This window comes from Lepus europaeus, unplaced genomic scaffold (genome assembly GCF_033115175.1).
Source record: "Lepus europaeus isolate LE1 unplaced genomic scaffold, mLepTim1.pri SCAFFOLD_499, whole genome shotgun sequence".
In the NCBI taxonomy this organism is placed as follows: domain Eukaryota; kingdom Metazoa; phylum Chordata; class Mammalia; order Lagomorpha; family Leporidae; genus Lepus; species Lepus europaeus.
In genome coordinates this window covers 1-24,470 of record NW_026909375.1, presented here as the reverse complement: position 1 = coordinate 24,470, position 24,470 = coordinate 1, and the positions used below count along the sequence as shown (strand labels likewise).

The following is a 24,470-nucleotide window of genomic DNA, read 5'->3' as shown; positions in this document are numbered from 1 at the left end:
GTCCCACATGGCCTGTGTATGGGAAGAAACACTGTGTTTAGTAATAAGTCCATTGTTGTAACTTAGTGCTTGGAGAAGCAGCATAATATGAGGTTATAATAATATGAGACCCAGCTTTGGGCCTAGGCTTTGAGTTCAGGGGTTTTGTTTGTTTGTTTGTTTTTCTAAGAATCAATGTATTTTTTTAAGATTTATTTATTTGTTTGGGAGGCAGAGTTACAGAGAGGCAGAGGCAGAGAGAGAGGTCTTCCATTCACTGATTCACTCCCTAGTTGACCACAACGGCTGCTGGGCCGATCCAAAGCCAGGAGCCAGGAGCTTCTTCTGGGTCTCCTATGTGGGTGCAGAGCCCAAGGACTTGGGGCCATCCTCCACTACTTTCCCAGGTACATTGGCAGAGAGCTGGATCCTAAGAAGAGCAGCTGGGACTTGAACTGGTGCTCACATGCAGGGTGCGGCTTTACCTGCTACACCACAGTGCCAGCCCCAAATTCAAGGTTTTAATTATAGATCTGAATCCCTGTGTCATGACCTAGGAGCTTCAGAATCATGGACAAGTTACTTTGCTTCTGTGACTTTAGTTTCTACACCTATAAAAGGGAGATAGCGACTCCTAGGGTTGTGTGAGGCTGAGAGAGAATGTATGAGAACGGGTGCCTTCAGTGCTTTGCACATAGTAAAGACTCAGTGAACTGCAGCACAGTGGGGTCTCAGTCTCAAAGGCTGACACTTGCCAGGCAGGTGATGTCAGTGGGTGAAGCAGATGCGGTAACATAGCTTGATTTCTGCATTCTTAGAGGAACAATGGTTCAAGCCCAGTGACACACTTCCACCAAGCTTCGCTGTCAGACAGCTGAGAAAGACTCGGTGTTGGTGGAGCCTTCAATTTCTCAAGAGAGAAGACACAAATCGGAATTTTTAAGTGAGCCAACAATATTGGAGTCAGCGTATGCAGCGATGGTGAGAATGTGCCACGACCCTCGGCAATGTGATGAAGACACGTCTGGACGTCTGACAGCCAACTTGGGAAAAGTGTAACAACCACAGTATCAAGAATAAACAAAGGTCTGTGTTAGCCCCCGCTGCTAGCAGCCATCAGTTGTCTCCCTCTGCCTCGGGGGTCCCAGGCCGTATCTTTCTCCTCATAAAGATGTGTCCCTGCTCCTAATCCACACGTGCTAACACAAGGTACTAAGCAGGGGTCGATATAACACAGAGACTTCAAAAAGTTCATGCAAAGGGCTGGTGTGTGCCAAATAGGTTAAGCTGTCACTCACAATGCTGGCATCCCATTTCAGAGTGTCAGTTTGAGTCCCAGCTGCTCCACTTTGATCCAGCTCCCTACTGATGTGCCTGGGAAGGCAGCAGAGGATGGCCCAAGTGTTTGGGTCCCTGCCACCCATGTGGGAGACCAGGATGGAGTTCCTGGCTCCTGGCTTCAGCCTGGCCCAGGCCCATCCTTTGCAGCCTTTTGGAAAGTGAACCAGCAGATAGAAAATCTCTCTTTCTCTGTCTCTTCCTCTCTGTCACTCTGCCTTTCAAATAAATAAATAAATAAGCAAATCTTTTTTTAAAAAAAAATGCATGGAAAATGATGTGGTAAAAAACCTATACATGGATTTCAAATACTTTTGCACCAAAAGGATCTTATCTTTTAATTCTATTTTTACACAAATGTTTTGAAGTACCCTCCAATGTGACCAAGAAAAATAACAATGATCAGTGGCCAGATTCATAGAATATCTATCCTCATTTTCAGTATGAACAAAATCAGGAAAATCGCCATTTTTAAAACAGCAGTTTTCTTGGCTATTGTGGACTAAAACAGTAAACAGTATAGAATATCTTGGGCAGGGAGAGCTCCCTGGAACGCTGTGAGAACCTCACTTCTCAGAGACTGGGTCTCCACCTGCTCCTTGGTCTTTGCTTTCGTTACATATTCAACAATAATCCTTGAGCACGTGCCAGGTGCCCCTAGGAACTTGAGGCAGTTCCTTCCTTCAAGGAGCCTATGGCCTCGTGAACAGGTTGGTCACGTCCCCTGTGTGTGTCTTTTTTCATGGAGAAGCAGCATGAGGGGTGCGGTGAGGAAAACATGAGTTGTTTTTATCAAATAGATCGAGATTCAGTTCCTACTCTGTACTGGGTCCCTGGAGTCCCACCTGGGCCAATGTTAACCTGTAAGGGAGGTAGTGGTCTGAACACTGGATCAGGCTTGGCAATAACTTGTATTATTGGTTAGGTTAACCCTGATGTGGTTGTCTGTTCATTAATTGATACGGAAAATTCTGTGATGCTGTGATACATGTATACATTGGGCTTGTTCCCCAGTTCCTAATTCTTGCCGTCTGTTCTCTGCTCTGACTTCCTGTTCTATAAACTGCAAGCACACACTTGACTCCTAGGGCCTGGTCCGGACCCAATCTTGCCAGGCTCCCACTACCCCAAGAGCTACCCGGCTTCCTTAAAATCTTCTTGACGAGGAATGCCAGCCACTCTCTACTCCCGAGTCCCCCACCTGCTGGCACCCCTGCTGAAGACTGCACAGCACAGATTCTCCACTGGGCTTGTGCCTTTCCACACAGACTCCTGGCTGTACCCATCACAGATGCCAAGTCCGCCTGCCCATCTGAACCTCATCCCCTGCAGCTCAGCCTTCTGGGTTCCCACACTGCCGCAGTGGCAGGGATGGATCTCAGCCCTGACCGCTCCATTCCTGCAAGAGTAACTGATGATGCTGAGAACGCCAAGACCTAACAATGGACCTGCAAGAATGACCTCTGCTTAATTCAGGGATGACCGTGCCAAAGCGCAGGCAACTGTGACTCTGTGAGCCTAGCAGATGATTAACAGCAAAATGCTGAATGAGGGTTATAGAAAATCGGCGTGCCGTGTTGTTCTGTTGGCCCTCATCCTTTTCCCCAAGTTCTTGTTGTCAAAAATAATAATAATAATACACCCATTGCTTTTTATTTTTACACAGCCACCCAGACGCTCAGAAAATACTCCTCCTCAGCACTTGGGCTCTTCTCACGAGGGAGATTAGACAGTTACAATGTCTCTTGTTTGGGTGACTAACTGAAGAAATTCCTACACAACTGCAACCGCTTTCATATTCTAGAAGATTTATCTAGATAAACCAAGCTCTCAGTGCTTTGGTTTTAACAAGATGTGACCGAATCCCTCACAGCACTCTTGTGAATGCAGAAGTAGGACTTGAACAAAATCAGTGGCTTGAATAATCTGAGAATCCAAATAGTGTTGACTACAGATCAGTGTCAATTCTCCAGTCAGTTATCCAATCTTGACAATGAAGATTTCCCCATACTTGATATAAAAGATGATTTGGGGTGGTGGGTGAAGGATTTTTTATTTTCATATCTAATGCATATGTTTTAATGTATACCAGAGAATATATATTAGCATATAAACCCATACTTTCATAGGCCTTATTTAAGCTTAAATGTCGAGGCACTTCAAAAAAGAATATCTTTAATAAAATAGTAAATGTAGTGTTATTTGTTTAATCTCTTTAGGTGTCATTTTGGTAACACTGCAAACCTAAACACACACATCCTACAACCCAGTACTTTCCCTTATAAAAATGTATCACACAGATATACTAGCCCAAATATGCAAAGAAAGCACTGGTTTGTTCATTGCAGTTTTATCTGTAACACAAAGTAGTAAAAGCAAAACAAAAATCCCAACTGACGAAAGGACCATCATTAGGAGATGATGACTACGTCATTGCACGTCTGTCCGTGGTCCCTTTCTTTGCCTTTTAAGCCAGTGGTGCTCTATTGGTCACAGTTTTGCCCCCTGGGGACACTTGACAAGGTCTGCAGACATTTTGGGTTGGAACAATTGTGGAGGGTGTGCGTCTGGTACCTAAAGCATAGAAGCCAAGGATGCTGCTAAACACCCTGCAGTGCACAAGGCAGCCCCACCACAGAAACTTGGGCAGTACTGATAACTTAGTAGTGCAGAGGGCGAGCAGCCCTGGGCTAAGCAGACAGCTCTTTGTTGTTGCTGTCATTGTTCTGTTCCTTTCATTCCACACAAACTTGAGAGTGCATTACTATTTAAACACTTGCAACACTAGATTTAAAAATTAAACAAAATGGGGGCCAGCATTGTGGCACAGCAGGTGAAGCTGTTGCCTGTGACACCAGCGTCCCATATGAGCATTGATTTGAGTCCCAGCTGCTCCATTTCTGGTCTAGCATTCCTGCTGAAGTGCCTGGGAAAGTAGAGGAGGATAGCCCAAGTGTTTGGGTCCCTGTACCCACTTGGGGGACCCAGATGGAGTTCCAGGCTCATGGCTTCAGACTTCCCAGCCACTGAAGAAGCCATCTGGGGAGTGAACCAGTGAATGGAAGACCCCCCCCCCTCTCTCTGTCACTCTGCCTCTCAAATAAATACAATAAATCTTTTTTTTTTTAATTAAACAAACTGTCTCCTTTATTACAAAGTGAGCTGTTTTAGTGAAGGATCCATAATTGATCTCTCTTTGTAGCCCCAGAACCAGCAGTTAAGTGGTCTGGCTTTGGAACAAACTGAGAAACAAGCTGAGAAAAAGTACAGCCAAGGAAATGAGCACATACAGGCTTAGAAACAGGCAGAGCGGGGCAGTTGGTCGAGAAAGACTTAACAATGTATCTGACAATGACCCTATATTTCGTGGATGCTCTTAGGGGAACAGAGATGACAAGTGTGAGATGGCTGGCTCGGGCTGACCACTCACAGTGGCAACTGTTGCTGAAGATTATTGCTATCGGCAGTGAGGTCAGCACCTAACAGTACTGCACTAATTGTCCAACAGGTGGAACCAATTGACACCTGGGGTCCTCTCCTACTCTAAGAGTCTATGGCATTGCCCTGAAAGCAATTCATTCATTCATTTACTCGTTTATTCAACAAACATGTATATTCTACCCTTACGATGCAATAAAAAAAAATCAGAAACATTCGAAACTAAAGATGTAACTCAGATGTCAATCCGGACTGCCTGCCCCTCAGTGGTCTGATTCAACTCTGGCTGTGTCACCCAAAGCATCCTGTGGTCTGAGGGCGCAGGCTTTCTGCACACAGCTTCCTGGTGCGTGATTTAGACCTTGGTCTACCTGTCACTGGGGGCTTACGAAGTTCTAGGGGTACATGGAGTCCCAGCCCAAGTTCATCTAACAGTGGCCCAGTGTGACCCTGGGCTTATCCCTGTGGTTAATTCCTTAGGACCCAGAATGTACACTGGAACTTAGTCAGCAACAAGCAGAATCCTCACCTCATTTCACGGACCTATGGAAGAAGCATTATTATAGTAGGAAGGGCCAAGCAAAAGTTCTTGGAATCATGTATGAATACGAGCACCCACAATAAAACAACATAGTAAAGGAACGCAATACTAATTCCTAGAGGAACTGCAGAGGGAAAAAATGCCACCCCCAAAGACTTAAGTAATTCAGAGGTGATGATTTCTAAGACATCTTCCTTAATTCACCCAGTTGGCTGCTGCAAAACCCAGATAAATCCTGGAGAATGTGTTGGCTTTGAATTACAACAGAATACCTGAGGCAGCTAACTTATAAAGAGAAGTGGGTTACTGAGTTCAGTTTTGGAGGTTCACAGTCCCAGATGGGGCCATGGTTTGGCCTCTGGAAAGGGAAGTGGTGGCGACAGGAAATCGATCATATATTGAGCCAGGAACAGGGGACTGGGGCCCAACAGTACTCTCCTAAGGCAGGGCCCCAGTGACCTAATGACCTCTCTGCAAGGCCCCATCTCTTAAAGTTCCACAGCACCTCCCAATACCACCACCTTGGGGACCCAGCCTTTATATATGGATGTTTTTTGCTGTGGGAAGCCTGTTAGCAAACTCCACTGCTACTCCTGTTGCTGGTACCACTGGGCTACTGTCATTCATTGCCAGCTACCCAAGCTTTGTGGCTTTTAAAAAAAAAAAAAGGCTTATTTGTTTATTTAAAAGACAGAATAATAGAGAGAGGGAGAGATAGGGGCAAACTTCCATCACTGGTTCATTCCCCCAAATGGCCACAACAGCCAAAGCTGTGCCAGGATGAAGCCAGGTACCAAAAACTCCATTCAGGTCTCCCACATGGGTAGCAAAGACTCAAGTGCTTGAGCCACCTTCTGCTGTTTCCCAGACATCTTAGCAGTGAGTTGGATCAGAGGCAGAGTACCTGGGACTCAAACCAGCACTCTGAAATCAGATGTGGCCACCCCAAACAGAGGCTTCACACACTGCCACAACACCCTCCCCAGCTACCCAGTCCTTGAATCTTTGCAGCACTACCACCAGGTTTAAGTCCCAGGTGGGAATGTTCAAATGGCCAAACCAATTTACCTGCCTATACCCTAGGGGCAAAGAAAACTGGGGCCCCCCTTTAAGTTCCCACTGCCTCCCCCCCAAATCACAACCATGCAATCTATTTTAAAAGCACACCCAGCATGTTGCTTCTGTTTGAGATTCTTACTATGGCTCACAGCAGCAGCAACCCAGCTGCTCTGTCCCTGCCTCATCTAACCCGGACTGCAGAGACCCTCTGTTCTACTGTGCTTGAGGTTCCTTCCACAGCAGCACTTCTACACCATCACTTCCATCTGGAATTCTTCCCCAGCCCCAACCATCAGCTAACCCACACTTAACCTTTAAGACTCACTCTTTAGATCTAGTCCCAGGTCAGCAAGCTGGCAGAACAGAGGCTCCCCCACGCACATCCCTTATAGCAACAATTACATGGGAGTCTTGGGATACAGGTAGGGCATTGTGAAAGTCCAGTGGAGCCTAAGACCTAGAAGGGTTGTTTCAAAGAGACATACACCTGCCCAGGTGGAAGCCTGGCCAACCAAGGTCCCAATTCCAAACCTGGAAATAGTGACATTCCCCTGTAGACTTAGCTACCATCCTGTTTGACCTTTGTTGTGCTACCAAAACCATCCACTCAGGGTCCCAGGAAATGTCGTGCATGTTAGTGGCTTAAGTGACAAGCCTGTGGGTCTGTCAATCTCACTCCCAGCTCTGGATGCTGACAATTGGCTCCAGCCCCCTTAGCTGCAGTCTAAGGTCAGTCCTGCCTGCCCATGGACCCTCAGTATGACCTCAGTCCCACTGTGGACTTTTAAATAGACTGTAAATCAGCTACAGCCCCACCCACCACCCTTACCTGCAGTCTGGGAGAATTCCTGCCTGCCCAGGGACCCACTAGAAGACACATCTGTCCAGGACCCCAGTGGTAGCCATGTAGACTTCAGTCTCAACTTTAAACCTGAAGCAGTCCTGTGGCTCAGATCCAGCCCTTCTCAGCTATGACCTAGGGCCAGTACTACCTGCCCAGAGATCCACTCAGTTCCCCAGTGGGAGCACTTCCAGGGACCTAAAGAAAGCCACACCCATTTGTATACCTTAATGATGGGCCCTCCGTCTGCAGACCCTGAAACAGATCCTCACTGCAGTGCCAACCTTACCAAGCAAGGCCCTGGAGGCAGTGCAGTCCACCTAGGGACCAGGAGGATCCATGACAGGAGAAGACCTATTAACAGGCCCACCAACTGCAGACTCTACTGTGGACTCAGCAGCAACCCTACGTCCCATCTTCAACCCCATTCAACTGGGATCCCAAGAGGCAATTCTCAGCCCAGCGACCCAACAAGAGAAGGCCTTTACTTGATGAAACCTGCATGTAAAGACCAGTAGAGGGGCCAGCGCTGTGGCATAGCGGTTAAAGCTGCCACCTGCAGTGCTGGCATCCCATACGGGTGCCGGTTCGAGTCCTGGCTTCTCCACTTCCAGTCTAGCTCTCTGATATGGCCTGGGAAAGCAGCAGAAGATGGCCCAAGTGCTTGGGACCCTGCACCCACATGGGAGACCTGGAAGAAACTCCTGGTTCCAGGCTTTGGATGGGCCAAGCTCCTGCCAATGCAGCCATTTGGGGAATGAGCCAGCAGATGGAAAACCTCTCTCTCTCTCTCTCTCTCTCTCTCTCTCTCTGCCTCTCTGTAACTCTGCCCTTCAAATTAAAAAAAAAAAATCTTAAAAAAAAAAAAGACTAATAGAGATGTTTCCTCCTTTCAAATGTACAGACACCAACACAAGGCTACATATGTCATGAAGAATGAGGTATACAGGATTCCATCAGAGGAAACTAACAAAGCTCCAGTGACAGACTGAAAAGAAATAGAGATGAACAAACTGCTTAAAGAAAAATTTAAAATAATCATCTCTGAGAAGCTCAATGAAATGTAAACATAAGCACAATAAGAAAAGTTAGATTAGGCCGGCGCCATGGCTTAACAGGCTAATCCTCCGCCTTGCGGCGCCGGCACACCGGGTTCTAGTCCCGGTTGGGGTGCCGGATTCTATCCCGGTTGCCCCTCTTCCAAGCCAGCTCTCTGCTGTGGCCCAGGAAGGCAGTGGAGGATGGCCCAAGTCCTCGGGCCCTGCACCCACATGGGAGACCAGGAGAAGCACCTGGCTCCTGGCTTCGGATCGGCGAGATGTGCTGGCCGCAGCGGCCATTGGAGGGTGAACCAACGGCAAAAAGGAAGACCTTTCTCTCTTTCTCTCTCTCTCACACTATCCACTCTGCCTGTCAAAAAAAAAAAAAAAAAAAAGAAAAGTTAGATTAATAATGAGTTTAGTAATGCAATCAAAAATATTTTTTAAAGTCAGAGTCCTAGAGCTAAAGGATTCAATTACAGAGTTGAAAATTTTAAAACAGCAATCTTCAACGGCAGACTTGATCATGCAGAAGAAAGCAACATTAGAGAAAAGTCATTTGAAAGGAACCAGTGCAGGGGTGGGGGAACTTTTTTCTGCCAAGGGCCATTTGGACATTTACAGTGTCATCTGTGGGTCATACAAATGTACCAAGTCAAACGTTAGCCTGCTATAGATCTACTGCGTCCCACCTGCAGCTGGCTTGGCAGGGCCACACTGAATGATCCACGGACCAGACATTCCCCACTCCTGAATTAGAGGGACAGAAAAAAAACCAGCAAGACAGCAAGAGGAGTTTATAGAACACCATCAAATGTAAAATAATGTTCCAGAAGAAAATATGGAAAAAGGAGGAGTAGAAAGCTTATTTAAAGAAATACTGCATGAGAACTTCTCAAATCTCAAGTGGTAAACAGACGGTCACATTCATAACACTTAAAGAGCCTCAAAAAAGATAAACCCAAAGACTACCCTGAGACATAGTCAAATTATCAAAAATATAAGAAAGGACAGGCATCTAACCCAGCAGTTAACATGCCTGTATCCCAGGCCGGAGTACCGGGGTTTGATTCCTGCCTCCAGCTCCTGACTCCAGCTTCCTGCCAATGCAGACCCTGGGCTGAAGCAGTGACAGCTCAAGTGACTGGGCTCCTACCACTCCTGTAGGAGACCTGGATTGTGTTCCCAGCTCCTGGCTTTGATCTCCATCCTGCCCAGCTGCTGCAGCCATTTGGGCAGTGAGCCAGCAGACGGGAACCCTGAGTGCCTGCCTCTCAAATAAATAAATATGTGTAAGCCTCAGAGTCTTGAAAGCAGCAAGAGCAAAAAGATTTGCCACAAGTAAGGAGTTCCCCATATGCTATCAGTAGACTTCCCAACAGAAACCTTGCAAGCAAAGTGAGTAGGTACCTCAAAAACTTTGTGAAAAAGCAAAATTTATGGTAACTTTATTTTTGTGCAAGAAAAATTGAAATCTCTCTGTATGAGGAAGAGTCTTAAAAATGGTCATGAAAAATGTACATTATAAAAAATCATGCATGGATTTTAAAATAAATGTATCATAATTCCATTTTCCATGAACTTTTTGAAGTTTCCTTGCATATTCAAAGAGCTGGAAAGACAAAAACACTGCTGACCAAGAATATTACATTCAGCAAAGACATCCTTCAGGAATGAAGGAAAAATGAAGACATTCCCTGACAAACAAAAGCTTGCCTTACAGCAAATGCTAAAGGAAGCTCTTCAAGTTGAAATGAAAGCATGCTAAATAATAAAGTGAAAAATAAAAGGCTAAAGATAAATATGTGGTCAAATTCAGAATACTCTAGTACTAGAATCCTGTGTAAATCACTTTTAACTCTGACACAAAAGTTAAAACAACTCTTAAAAATAACGAGTCATGCACTAGACGATGGCTCATTAGACAGCTGCCACGTGGATGGCACTCCCTCCCACACAGCCTGCGTGTGTATAGGCTGTACTGTCCAGCTTTGTGTAAGCACACTCCTGGTGCTCAAACCATAGTGAACTCACGTAGTAATACATTTCCCAAAGGGAATCCAACACATGACTGTAGCTATAATAACTTGTTAATTTACATAAGATATCAAAAAATGGAAAGCCCGACTCCATAGCATAAAATCCTTGGAGGGATAAAAGTTTGGGGTTTTATATGCAATCAAGTTAAGCTGTTGCCAGCTTAAATTAGAATAATTATGAGATGCATTTTGTAAGCCCCATAGTAATTACAAAGGAAATTTAAAAATTCTAACAGACACACACAAAAAAAAGGAGCAAGGAATCAAAGCACATCACTTATAAAAAAAAAAAGAAAAAAGAACAAATCACAAAGGAAAGAGAACACCCGAAGAAGGGAGCACAGTCCACAATTATTGACTGTAAATCAAATAAATTCTTAAATGAAAAGATAGAGTACTTGAATGGAATAAAAAAAATAAAATCCAACAATACGCTCTCTTCAACAGACTCTAACTTTTAGGACACACGAAGACTAAAGTGAAGGAATAGTAAAACAAACAAAACAATTCCATGCAAGTGATGACCAATAGACAGCTGGAACTGCTACACTTCATATCAGACAAAATAGTCTTCCACAAAAACGTTATAACAGGGGCTGGCGCTGTAGCACAGGTTAATCCTCCGCCTGTGGCTCCAGCATCCCATATGAGCACTGGTTCTAGTCCTGGCTACTCCTCTTCCAGTCCAGCTCTCTGCTATGGCCTGGAAGAGCAGTGGAAGATGGCTCAAGTCCTTGGGCCCCTGCACCTGTGTGGGAGACCCGGCAGAAGCTCCTGGCTTCTGGCTTTGGATCAGCGCAGCTCCAGCTATTGCGGCCAACTGGGGAGTGATACAGCAGACTGAAGACCTCTCCCTGCCTCTCCTTCTCTCTCTGTATGTCTCTAACTTTCAAATAAGTAAATAAATATTTTTTAAAAGTTTCAGAAGAAATAAATCATATCAGCTATCTTATTTGAACACAATAATGTAAAACTAGAAATCATTAATAGGAAGGATTTTGGAAACATCACAAATATATGGAAATTAACACATTCCTGAACAACCAATGAGTCAGAGGATAAATCAAGATATCAGAAAGGAACTTGGGGGCTGGCATATGGTTCTGAATTGGTGGAGACGCTTACATCTCCTGCAGCGCCCGGGTTTCAGTCCTGGCTCCACGCCCAATTCCAGTTCCCTGTTAATGTACACCCTGGGAGGAGAGCAGATGATGGCTCAGGTGGTTGGGTCTCTGCCATGATGTTGAGTGATATGCTGGAGTTCTCAGCTTCTGGTTTTGGCCTGGCCTAGCCCAGAAATGGTAGGCATTTGAAGAGTGAACCAGCAGATGACAGCACTCTCTCCCTTTCAAATAAGTTTTATTTTTTTTAAAGATTTCTTTTAAAGGCAGTTACAGAGGAGAGAGGAGAGAGAGAGAACTTCTGTTTTTTTTTGTTTTGTTTTGTTTTTGTTTTTTGTTTTTGAAAGGCAGAGTGGACAGTAAGAGAGAGACAGAGAGAAAGGTCTCCTTTTCCGTTGGTTCACCCCACAATGGCTGTTGTGGCCAGCGCACCGCGCTGATCCAAAGCCAGGAGCCATGTGCTTCTCCTGGTCTCCCATGCGGTTGCAGGGCCCAAGCACTTGGGCCATCCTCCACTGCACTCCCGGGCCACAGCAGAGAGCTGGCCTGGAAGAGGAGCAACCGGGACAGAATCCGGCACCCCAACCGAGTCTAGAACCCCGGGGTGCCGGCGCCATAGGCGGAGGATTAGCCTAGTGAGCCGCAGCACTGGCCAGAGAGAGAACTTCTATTCATTGGTTCACTCCCCAAATGGCCGCAACAGCTGGAGCTGAGCTGATCCAAATCCAGGAGCCAGGAGCTTCTTCCGGATCTCCTACATGGGTGCAGAGGTCCAAGTACTTGGGCCACTGCCCACTGTTTTCCCAGGTGCACTAGCAGGGAGCTGTTGTGATTGTAAACCAGTAGGTAATGTCTGTATAGCTTTTGTATACCAGATTGTCATGTCAGGCGGGAGACATCCCAACCCCGTGTCTGACAAAGCCACACGTACGCTCTCTTCAGTACTTTGTGGTTCTGAGCACTGGCCAAGGGATTAGTCTCTTAGACTGTGGTAGACCAGAGTTCAGCAGAATATAGTCAGTCAAGCGTTAATGGACCTTGAAGTGAGAATAATCTAGTTAGGAAATGGATTTACTCATATTTAGACATTGGAACCAGTGATGTTAAAGGCAAATTTTTTTGTTTTTTAAGACATTTATGAAAGGCAGAATTACAGAAAGGAGAGAGAAATCTTCCAATTGCTGGTTCATTACCCAAATGGCTACAATAGTCAGGATTGGCCCATGCCAAAGCCAGGATCCAGGAGCTTCATCCGGGTCTCCCATGTGGGTGGCAGGGGCCCAAGTACTAGGGCCATCTTTTGCTGCTTTCTCAGGCCCATCAGGAAGGAGATGGAGCAGCCGGGGACATGAACCAGCCCCTTCATGGGATGCCAGCGTCGCAGGCAGCTGCTTAACCCTCTACGCTGGCCCCTGAAATTTTTGGTATTTTTTTGTGATTTTTGTTTTTAACCAAACAAAACTACTCTCTCTCTCCCATCATCAGTAAGTCCATGCTTATTTTACTGGAACTATTCCCAAGCTAAGGACCTATTGATTTACCCACGTGTGATAAGACTCTTCTCACTGAGCACACTTTGAACTGTTTTCTTTCCTTATTACAACCTATCCATCCACCCATTCACTGTGGTCACATACTGAACTGTGAGTAGGTTTGCAAAGATCTTGGTAGCGAGCACTCGTATATGTGAATTAGTCTCATCAGCACAGGTTTCCCTGAACCCAAACATACACATTTTTCACCATAAAAGACTGTTCTTCAAACATTGCTCCTTCTTTGATATCATTTTAACCACCTTGACACATGGACACTTTTAAATTTGTGGGGAAATGGAATTAAAAGGTATTGATTTGGGTTCAAAAAATTTTGAAATCCATTCGTACATTTTTTCAAACATATTTTCCATGAACTTTCTGAAGATTCTCTGGGCACACAGGTTTCCTTGGATTTTAATCTCTTATAGTTTTTTTCTCCATCACTTTTTTTTTTTTAAAGATTTACTTATGGGGCCAGCTGTGGCGCAGTGGATTAACACCCTGGCCTGAGGCGCTGGCATCCCATATGGACGCTGGTTCAAGACCCGGCTGCTCCACTTCCAACCCAGCTCTCTGCTATGGCCTGGGAAAGAAGTAGAAGATGGCCCAGGTCCTTGAGCCCCTGCACCCACGTGGGAGACCCAGAAGAAGCTCCTGGCTCCTGGTTTCGGATCGGCATAGCTCCGGCCATTGCAGAGTGAACCATCAGATGGAAGACCTCTTTCTCTGTGCCTCTCCTTATCTCTCTGTGTAACTCAAATAAATAAAAGTCTTTTTTAAAAAAATTTACTTATTGAGAGATAGAGCTACAGAGACAGGGAGTGAGAGAGAAAGTTCATCCACCTGATGGTTCATTCCCCAGATGGCCACAATGGACAGAGCTGGGACGATTGTGTCCAAATTCCTCCAAACTGCCCAGTTTCATAATTTTACCTAAACTCCAAATTAAGTAATAGATTGTATTTAGTTTTAACACAATCAGTAACTGATCCACTCTGCCAACCCAAGGAACAAATAAATGTTCACCTATATTCCAGCTAGCCACTCTGGGAAGTGAGCGAGCACACAGAAGGCGATGGGCTACACAATGCACCCTGGTGACCTGCCCAAGTGAAGTACCACACGTACTGCAAAACACACAGGCTGACAATGCCTCTTTATTCCATCAACAATCATTTTTAATTCTCTGATGCTGGAATTAAAAACCTCCGGAGTCCACAGACACAGCATGCAGACTTCCTCTATCCAGGGAAAGGGGCCAGGGGCAGGAGAGGTCAGGTGCCAGGCTGCTTTCGGGTGGGAGAAGGAGCCGAGATTTCTCTGTAACAGTCTATGTCAGTTTGCTAATATAACTGAAATGTCTTTAAGCCTCCATCATCTCCAAACTTTTCTTTATGGAGTCTGACAGAACACTCATCCCTCACACACACATCATTCGGGAGCGGGATGGGGGCGTGAAGGAGAAGCTACGGGCTTCACACACGCTCCAGCCAGAAAGTTGGTTTCTGACTCGGTTTAACGGCAAGGAGTTTGTGTACCACTGTGGCGTGTCCTGCCTCTTCCTCAAAGTAGCTGGGCTGAAGTTTGGGGAACAGAAGAGCTCAGAATGTTGCTCTTGTCCCTGAGGGGCATCGAGAGCTGCTTCCAAGAACCCAGGGTGCCCCCATCCCACACCCCACCCAGACACGGGCAATTCCTGAGACAGCTACACGGGAAGCAGTGGACATCTGCGGAGGGGAGGCTGGGGGCGGTGCTCGGGGAAGATGTGGGATGGATTTCTTGTTGATTCCTCCCACCACCAACAACTAGAGATCTGCACACACACCTACACACTTACATTCCCGTGTTCCAAGCCTTTCCTCTCTGTGACTACAGGCTCCCAGAATCCGGCCTCCCTCAGGCAGAGACAGGGCGGATTAACCGCACAGATCTAGGGTGTCGCCCCTCTGTAAAAGGCTCTGGTTGTCTCACGCTGAGGGGCGGGGCACGGGAGCAGATCTGCTTGCCGTCTGAAATCCAACCTACTCGGCCACACTCTCAGGTCCCGGGGCTGGGAGAGGCTCTGTGGGCACGGCATGGTGGATGACTTGATGGTCCCAGCCCACCGTGGTAAGGAGGGAGTGATTGAGCGGGGACCAAGTAGCGTCTCTGACAAAGTCTCTGTGGGCCCGGCTCCTAAACCTACAAGAGAGAAACAAAAACAGTCTGAGCATGGCAGAGACAAGAAAATGCGCACCTGGGGAAGACAGACCCAAAGATGCAGGGCACATTGTCTGTGTGTGGCTTTATCACCAGGACAACAGTGTAACTACCCACGGTGTGTGCCACCAGCCATGCCACCCAGCCCTCCATTCTCATAACAAAGAGTGGCAGACAGAGTGAGGCAGGGACACGAGTCAGGCTCAGACAGCAAGCCACGGCGAAGACAGAGCCCTAACTCAGATCTTGGCTCTGGTGCCTTTTACCCTACCGCAGGCTGCACTGCACAGTCCTGGCTCTTTACGGGAAAAGGCTACATTGTCTCCTGGTGGGAGAGGACTGAAGATTAGACTTGGAAATCCCACCCACCACCCACACTCCTCCTCCCCCAGCAACACAGCCAGCTGTCAACACTCTGCCTGCTTCCGTCAGCCCGTCCCTCCACAGAGGCTATGCCCACTTCTGAGGAGAAAGACGCCCCACCGCCCGCTGCTCCCTGCCCGACTCCGTGTCACGGGATTCCACGCCACACTTACACCTCGGAAAGGCTGGAGTCCAGCACAGCAAGCGAGCAGTCTTCGCTGAGAGAGGCCAGGAAGGGCGTACTGGGAGAGCGAGCAGAGGGTTGGGAGAGGAAAGCCCGAGGATCCCCACCACCACCCTCCCTGGGCCAGCTGCGGCTGAGGTCGCAACCCTGCAAGTCCCCGTTACAAGTTCCAGGGAATGGAGCAAAGTCAGGTTGACCATTATCCTGGCCACAAACCACCGCATCTGGCCCCTCTCTGTGGCCTCGACAGCAACCCAGAAACAGAGGCTCTCCCCGCACCCAGCCCAGGAGCCCACGGATTAGTCACTTTGGGTGCTAAGCAAAAATGAGGCCCCTTTTCAACCATTTTCACACAGCCTATGGAACCCAAGAAAGGTCCCCAGGCTTGAGAGATCTCTGCAGCTCTGAGAGCGGGGCCAGAGTACCGTGTGCTCCAAGGGGCCGCCCAGTCAGCAGTGCTTCGCCTACACAGCCTGTTCCCATTCAGGCCCCTCAGGTCCCCGATGACAAAGGACTGTACCTGTGGGGCGAGAACACCAGCCCAGTGACACACTGCGAGTGCACAGCAGAACTGAGCGCACAGCCCGCACTCTTGGTGTCCACGAGAGAGACAGTCCCATTCTCATCACCTGCAGAACAAAGGGAACACGGTGCAGAGGTTAAGCGCACGGGCTGTGGGGTCAGCCAGATCCAGATCTGAATCCCAGTTTCTCAAGCCTGGACAAGTCGACTGCTCTGAGCATCAGTTTCTTTTGCAAAACAGGAATAACAACTATGAGGTGCTTGTGAAAACTGCGTGAATGAATGAAGCAGCTGTCATTTTAACCATAAGCTATGTCACCGTATGCCTGGCCTCATTACCAAGACAACAGTACCACTCAACACACAATGGGACAGAATTCCCAATACAACAAAGCACTTGCTCTGTGGCTCACTAACCACTAGGCATGCCCAGAATACAGGAGCCAGAACAAACAGGAATCGATTCACTGGGGAAAAAACCATTATGCTCACCAAAGCTAAATTGCAAGTACTTTTGAGTCATGCCCCTTCCTGACCCCTCCATTACTACAATCCATCAGCTCAAGTTGCTGTGCGATGGAGCAGCAAGAGCCTGTGCAGCACCCAGTGAGCTTCCTCTCCCACCCGCCCGTGCCCAGAGCCAACACGCAGTCTGACACGCTGCCTTACCAAAGACAAAGACTTCACTCTGCTGAGGATGCCAAGCCAGTGAAGTAGCAAGGTAGCCAGAGGCATTGCAGCCTGCAAAGGAAAGAAGGATCCAGAATAAAACTCAGAACCCACAGGAAGCACTTTCTCAAAAGAAGTCACTCTAACTCCAAGGAGCACCTTTACTCCGTTTCCCACACCCTGCTAAGGCAGCAGGGTGCTCATTCCTGCACCTCAGAAACTACCTTAATCCATCAGCCTCCTGCGCTTTCCAGACATTAGCTAAGTTTCAAACACCAAGCATGAAGATACCAATTCTGGCCCTCTGCCCACTCATCTGACCAAGCAAATCACCCCCCAGGAACCAGCCCCTCTCCCTCCTTCTCTGTACTCATTGCACAGAGTGGGGTTAGCAGAGCCCCAGCTGAAAAAAATTATGTCACTTATGTCATACACAGCAGTTTTCCTCTGACTCTAGTCAGAGAACATTTCTTCCAGGTAAGCTCCTAGAGCCTCCCCCAGGGCTCTCAGACTCACCCATCTGTGACGCTGGCTTGGGACAGCGGGTATCCCACAGTAAAATTCTATTGTCCTAAAAGAAAGAGGAGCATTCAAATGGTCTCACAAGCCAAAGGACCAACTGCTGGCCAGTTCTCCACACCAGAGACTCTGGCCTACAGAGGGCTGGTGTGTGGTTAGGAGAGCAGAGGCAGCATCTCACCTCACTGCACGAAAGAAACACGGAGTCCTTATGGGGCGAGGCAGCGACACAGGTGACCTGCCCTGCGTGAGCTGTGAAGGAGAGAAAACAAAACATGACAGAGGCAACTGAGGGCTCTACAAGGCAAGCCAGATACAATCAAGGGGTGAGAGGGAATCTGAAGACACAGGCCTGTTGTCATTTAGCAAATTCTGTGAGAGAAAAGGACTAGATAAAACCTAAGAAGAAAGGTTAAAGTGCCGGAGCCGGCCCTGTGGCACAGCGGGTTAACACCCTGGCCTGAAGCGCTGGCATCCCATCTGGATGCCAGTTCGTGTCCTGGCTACTCCACTTCTGATCTGGCTCTCTGCTGTGGCCTGGGAAAGCAGAAGACAGCCCAAGTCATTGGGCCCCTGCATCCGCATAGGAGACCTAGAAGAGACTCCTGGCTCCTGGCTTAGGGTCAGCACAGCTCTGGCCATTGCAGCCATTTGGGGAGTGAACCAACAGATGGAAGACCTCTCTCTCTCTCTGCATAACTTTGACTTTCAAATAAATAAACAATTTAAAAAAAAAAAAAAAAGGCTAAAGTGTTCTAAAACCTAAAAATGTCTGGGCAAAAAACTTGCAAAGATGATGAAGGAGAAATGAGGGGCTTAGTAAGCACAGTGAACTCCAGTAAGGTATCCTGGATACGGGAGCCAAGTTCAGAATAGCAGTTTTCATAACTGGAGCCCCTGTATCTCCAAGTAAAACACACAATTTTTGAGGAAGTTCGGGGTGCTGATACTTAGGAAAATCAATTTCTCCAAAGTTCTCTTGCCTAAAATTCAACTGCCTCTACTTTCAGTCATGTGTCTCCTACCTTACAGAAGGAACACATGGCTCTTACTCATCCCGAACCTTTCCATGGGGTGTAAAAATCCAAAGGTTCCAACCTAAAGAGCAAAAGGGGCTTTTTCCTAAGAGCCAGGGAGCTCCAGAGCAGGAACACTGGCAAAATTCAGTGAAGGGGACTTAGCTTGTTTCAGTCACATCATGCACTCCAGTATGGCTCTGCGCCTTACCTACACCTAGCAAAAACAGCTGAGAGATCTGATAGGTGTTGTAGGAAGACACTTCTAACACATTTGCCAGAATTTAGCAATGAATTCAACTTTTCTTGATAAAAAGTTAAGTCTAACTTATGAAACTGGCTTAACAATGCATACTGGATTTTTGCCTGAAAGGCTATTTGAGAAGACATTTTGTACAAATCAAACAGGCTTAATCTGCAAATCAAAAATGCTAACAAATACTTGAAAGTATATAAGTATATGATAAATGATGTTAGAAACTATCTCTTTTGCAGCTTAAAATCTTTTAGCTAGCAATTTTAAAACATGAGGGAGTACAGTTTTCAAAATATTCTTTTTTTTTTTTTTTTTGACAGGCAGAGTGGACAGTGAGAGAGAGAGACAGAGAGAAAGGTCTTCCTTTTTGCCGTTGGTGCACCCTCCAATGGCCGCCACGGTAGGCGCGCTGCGGCCGGCGCACCGCGCTGATCCGATGGCAGGAGCCAGGTGCTTCTCCTGGTCTCCCATGGGGTGCAGGGCCCAAGGGCTTGGGCCATCCTCCACTGCACTCCCTGGCCACAGCAGAGAGCTGGCCTGGAAGAGGGGCAACCAGGACAGGATCGGTGCCCCGACCGGGACTAGAACCCGGTGTGCCAGCGCCGCAAGGCGGAGGATTATCAAAATATTCTAAGAGTAAACATTTTTGATGATCACTGCTGTTAATCAGAGGCTGTGGAAACCACTTCCCTACAGTCCTTCAATTAGACTTGCCGTGACAGTTTGAGTAGCTCTCCTCTGACACAGAAGGGTGGAATTAAACTGCCTTCCACAGTTCTTTCCCAGCCCTGGAATGAATGGGTGGTAAGCTAGAAAAGGACTTTATTGCTCCCTGGAAAAAAGCTAAGCTCTGAGATAAGCACCATGGAGATATACAAAAGATGAAGAAAGAAAACATTGTTCCTCTGCTCTCAAAAGCTTTGGACATCCATGTCAGGACTGAGACACGAATGAAAGAAATGCTGAAAAAACAGCTAGCATCATCCAGGAAAGCACATCACATGTCTAAGAAATCAAAGGCAAGCATAGTAGACTGGGGGCACTGGCATTTCAACACTATTTGCCCTTTATGTGAAAGCCCGGGAGATGTGCGAGTCGGTGATTTTTGCTCTGGCCTACAGGTGGACCATGTGAGGGAAAGGGACCCAGCCACTGGAAGACCCACAGTGATCACCCAGCATCCACAGCCCCGAGCCGCACTTCATGTTCTAGACATTATCTTCATGAGGAATGGCTCCCAATGGCTCATGTTGCTAATGAAAGCAAAAAGGAAAAACGTAGGGAAAAAAAAAAAAAAAAAAAGATGGTTCTGACCAGGAAAATAAACATTTTATGAAGGGGAATATTAAAAAGTTCAAGAATGTCAAGGATCTACTGTGACTGGCTCAGGCCAGGACTGCATGCCTACGAGGAGAATGACAGTGAAAAGGGCTTGCAAGCCATGACATAAAAACGGTATTCTGATCTACAGACAGGAACCAATGAACGACCAAAAGAGCCGAAGGTTCCAGGTGTGAGACAGGCTTCCGTCTGTGTGCGGAAGGGCCTGAAAATGACTGGGCGCAGGAGAAATGCACAGCGAGCGGATGGACCAAATGGAAGACGACTCACAAGAGCCTGGGAACCAACAGTAGAGGAACAGCAGAAGCGGAACAGGACTGAGAGTCTGAACTCTCTGTGCTCGAGAAGGAGGTAAGATCATCAACAGAAACAGGGAAAATGAGGGGCCAGTGTTGTGGCGTAGCAGGTTAAACCGCCAACTGTGACACTGGCATCTGTGAGTGCTGGCTGAGTCTCTGCCGCTCTACTTTTGATCCAGCTCCCTGTTAATGTGGCCAGAAAAGCAGCAGAAAATGGCCCCCAAGTTCTTGGGCCCCTGCCACCCTTGTGGGAGACCAGGGTGGTGTTCCTGGCTCCTAGCCCAGCCCTGGCCATTACAGCCATTGGGGGAATAAACCAGCAAATGTCTCTCTCTCTCTCTCTCTCTCTCTCTTTGTAACTCAGCTTTTCAAATAAAATAAATATAACTTTAAAACCAAAAAGAAATAAGGAAAATGAGAAAAGGGATAAGAGCAGATATTGGAGCCTATAATTTTAGAAGAAAACTAGCAGGCAGGCGAACACGGAACTGCTTCTCCAACACCCAAGCAAAGTTCAAATCACCCACAGGGGAAAATAAAAACAAAACAGCTAAGGCCAGGACAAAAAAGAAGGAATACTCACCTCGGTATGAATTTAGCACCATCTGCTGGGCAAGGTCCCAAACTTTGATGCTGAGAAGCAAAAGGAAACGGACACTTAAGCTTGATCTCTCCTACTAACATAAAAAGGCTCAAACAAGAACTTCCTTTCAGCAACACGTCTCACGTCCTTGCTTCCTGGACTCTTCCTATGGTCCATTTGCAATGGACTGCAAAAAGCATGCTATTATCAGTCAACAGCTTCTTATGCCCTGAGCAGGTTAATAGGACAGCAAGGACATGCAAAAGAGGCCCAGAGGTGGGAGCAGCGAGAACAGGGACCCACCAGAAGTCTTTGCCACCACTGACAGCCTGCGTGCCGGAGCTCAGGACACTGATGGTAGACACGATGTCATCGTGCTCGTACTTGCAGAACTTACTGACTATAAGTGTCTCATTCTCATCCAGCTCCCACAGTTCAACCGCACCTGGCGGGGGTGGTTGGGGTAGGGGTTAGGGGTGAGAGAAACATAAGCTTGAATTATATCAAGACAGAAATTCACTTCTAAGACTCAGGTAGTCATCGTTACTAAATGAACATTGCTTTTCTCATAAAAGCAAAAGCCACATCATCAGAGGGGTTAGCCGACTTCCCAGGCTTGTCTTTCTGCTGCATTACTGTCTTCCTAGTAGCAACCCAGGCAACTACAAGGGGGAAGTGCCTCAAAAAAGACAGGAAAAGGCAAAAGTCTCTAGAACCCATGTTTCCACTTCCAGTGAGCGAACAGGGCACAAGGATGAAGACCCCCTAACTGTCAAAGCAGCACACAGTCCAGTGACGCTAACCCTTCCCAACTATTTGGACACTCATAAATATCTGCTGCACTTGACTGTGTGTCTTGCACTTGGTGTGAAGAGCAATCTTCGACGTGCCCCTTTTAAACCGCCGTGCAATGAGGTTTTTTTAGTTTCAAATTTCGAATTTTTTCAGTTTCAAAGTCTCCACTGCTGAGCCTGACATTCAAAACGAAGAATGCAGACATTTAAGAAGAAAATGGAAGGCCTCAGCATCATCTTTAAAATCAAGATCATCCTAGGTCTAGGTTGAGGTTTCTAGCGCACGGTTAGGAGGGAAGGGAAATGGTTCCAACCCAGTTCTTAACTTTGTTGTGGCTTTTCCTAGGATAGCCCACCTGGCAATTTAGAATCTTGGAAAAGATATTTCCCACCTACACAGCCTTTTGCATTCAGGACCTACACTCTCGGGCTCCTCCACGCACTGGTTCGGAACATCACTCAGCCCAGCCAACCCAAGCCCCAGCGCTCCATGCCACACGAGGAGATGAAGGGGGGAAGTGACTCACCTGAATCAGAAGCCACGAGGATCCCTCTGTCCCCCACCCACGTGAGGTCTGCCACTCCGGCCTCTGTCTGGACGCCAGCGGAACAGAAGCCCTCGTTGGGGGCCGCACGGGGGTCCTTGAAAAGCCAGAGGGAGCCGGCCCAGCAGCGGCCGCTCAGGCTGGAGGCCCCGAGGAGCAGCGCCCCATCTAGGGGAGGGACAAGCTGTCAGCGCGCGAGGCGTGGATCGGCCGGTCTCCATGGCGACCGCACCGACCAACACGTGGGCCGAGTCAGGATCTGGGCTCGGGAGCGCGGGGCAGTGCTGGGGACAGCTCGGCGACGCAAGGCAAGAGGTCTGGCCGGCTCGCGGGGCGGGGGTGGGCGGGGAGGGGCATCCCGGGAGGAGCGGCCCGGGCAGGGCTGAGGGAGTTCCCAGGCCCCGATCTCGGCTCACCAGACCGGTACCGCGCAGCCTCCAACTGCCGTTCCATGCAGGCGGGCGCATTCGGAGGAAGGTTCCACTCGCGGGCCGCCGGGGGCACTAGAGGAGGCGGAGTTTCCTTCCGCATCTCCACGGTTCCAGCTTCAATCCTACACCCGAACTGGACGCCGGCCGCAGAGTCAGCTCCAGCGGCAACCCCACGTGGTGCACCTCTGGGCCTCCGCCCCGTTCTGGGGGGCTCCAGGAACTCCACTTCTCGCGATAATTTGTTTCAACGCTCCCATCCCGTTTTCCGGCGGCCGCCCTCGGGCAACAGGTTTTCAGCCCTCCCCTCCCAACCCACTGCGCCTCTTCTCGCGAGAAAAGCAAAATCTCCAGACGAAAGCGAGGAAGGTCGGGGGGAAGAGCACGTTCTCTTCTCGCGAGACTTGTGGGCGGCCATCTTGCTCCCACCCCTGACAGTCTTCGGCCGGGGTCACAGGGACGCCTGGACTTTCGCTGGCCATGCTGTCCCGAGTGGTGCTTTCTGCCGCCGCCGCAGCCGGTAAGGGGTATAGACTCTGGTCTGGCCTACCGGGGACACTGTAAAGGAAGAGAGTCTAGGGGTCATAGGGTTGAGAAGGCACAGAAAGGCGCGTTGGGCCTGGGTGGACCGTGATGAGCGCCGCTTGGGAGGGCAAAAAAGGCGCAAGATCTTAGTGATCGGGCACCGCGGGGGCTGGGAAAGGCAGCGCAGGCTTCACCTGGACTTTGCTGACCTGCGCCTTGTGTCTCCGCAGCCCCCGGTCTGAAGAACGCAGGCCTCCTGGGCCCGGGGTAAGTGTGAGAGGCATTCTCTGTGCCCTTGTTTTCTCTCGTTTCATTTCTCTGTGTCTCGCCCTAGCATTAGGCCAGAAATTTCCTTTCTTGAACACTGGTTCTTGTAACCGCCCGGAATGTTGTCCTAAGAGGATAAATAACGTGCGCTAAGCCCCGCCCCTCTCCCGTGTGACCTTCAACCTGACACAGCTGCTAAAGCCAGAATCGAAATTACAAGATTACATACCCAAGAGCAGATGTTACTACGTCAAACAGTGCAGCATGTTGGCTTCCAGCGTCTTCCCGCTTCTTGCCTTTTCCTGCCGGATCATGTTGGAGAAATCATACGTTGAGGCCGTAAACATTTAACTTGTCTAAGGTGCAGCGAGTTTGTACGGCTCGGCGCCTGCCTGGTGGAGCTCCCACACAGTCTGGGGTGTTCGCAGCTGTAGAGTAGTGGTCTAGAGTGGGGGCCGCGTAGAACCTGGCTCCTCCGCTTGTGTGACCTCAGTCTTCCTCTCCCAAACGGGGATCATAGTACAGCTTAGAAGACTCTTCAGTCCTGTGAAACGCTAAGATACTGCTTGATACATAGTATATGCTTAAGAAATATTAGCACCTGTCACTATTAAAAAATTATTTCGTAAGACATGTCAGTTTCCTTTACAGTTTCTGTGTATTTCCAGACTTAACCCTAAAGCTTGCAGAATTTATCCCATGACTTGAGAACTGGCGTTCATTGAGTCAGATTTACAATAAAGTAGCTCTCTAGTTGACTGCATCCAACTTGCCAGAGAAGCCATCCATACAGACATGTAAACAAATAATTATGATTCAGGTAATACACAGTTAACCACATGTACAACTTGCAAGGTACGTTTTTTTCTTTCCCACTCCCTATCAGCCACATGAGTAAGTCTCCTTCAGATTACATCTGGACCCTGAGCACTTCTTTCACTGCCAGTAGTCTCTTAACTAGTGCCCTTGGGTCTTGAGTCCTGCCACGTTACAGCCCATTCTCACAAGAAGCCAGGGGGATAATGTCTG

General features: G+C 48.1%; 1 protein-coding gene across 1 annotated transcript; it reads right to left on the bottom strand.

Moving 5' to 3' along the window:
• Positions 1-14,068: 14,068 nt before the first annotated feature.
• Positions 14,069-22,850, bottom strand: LOC133755467 (methylosome protein WDR77). The gene is made up of 10 exons (XM_062185573.1): positions 22,638-22,850; positions 22,204-22,389; positions 21,186-21,327; positions 20,883-20,932; positions 17,569-17,639; positions 17,385-17,439; positions 16,869-16,940; positions 16,198-16,306; positions 15,667-15,735; positions 14,069-15,112 (listed from the first exon to the last, which is right to left on the bottom strand). Exons 1-10 carry the CDS (start codon positions 22,750-22,752, stop codon positions 14,953-14,955), a joined length of 1,029 nt encoding a protein of 342 aa, XP_062041557.1. The 5' UTR covers positions 22,753-22,850; the 3' UTR covers positions 14,069-14,952.
• Between the last annotated feature and the right edge of the window lie 1,620 nt (positions 22,851-24,470).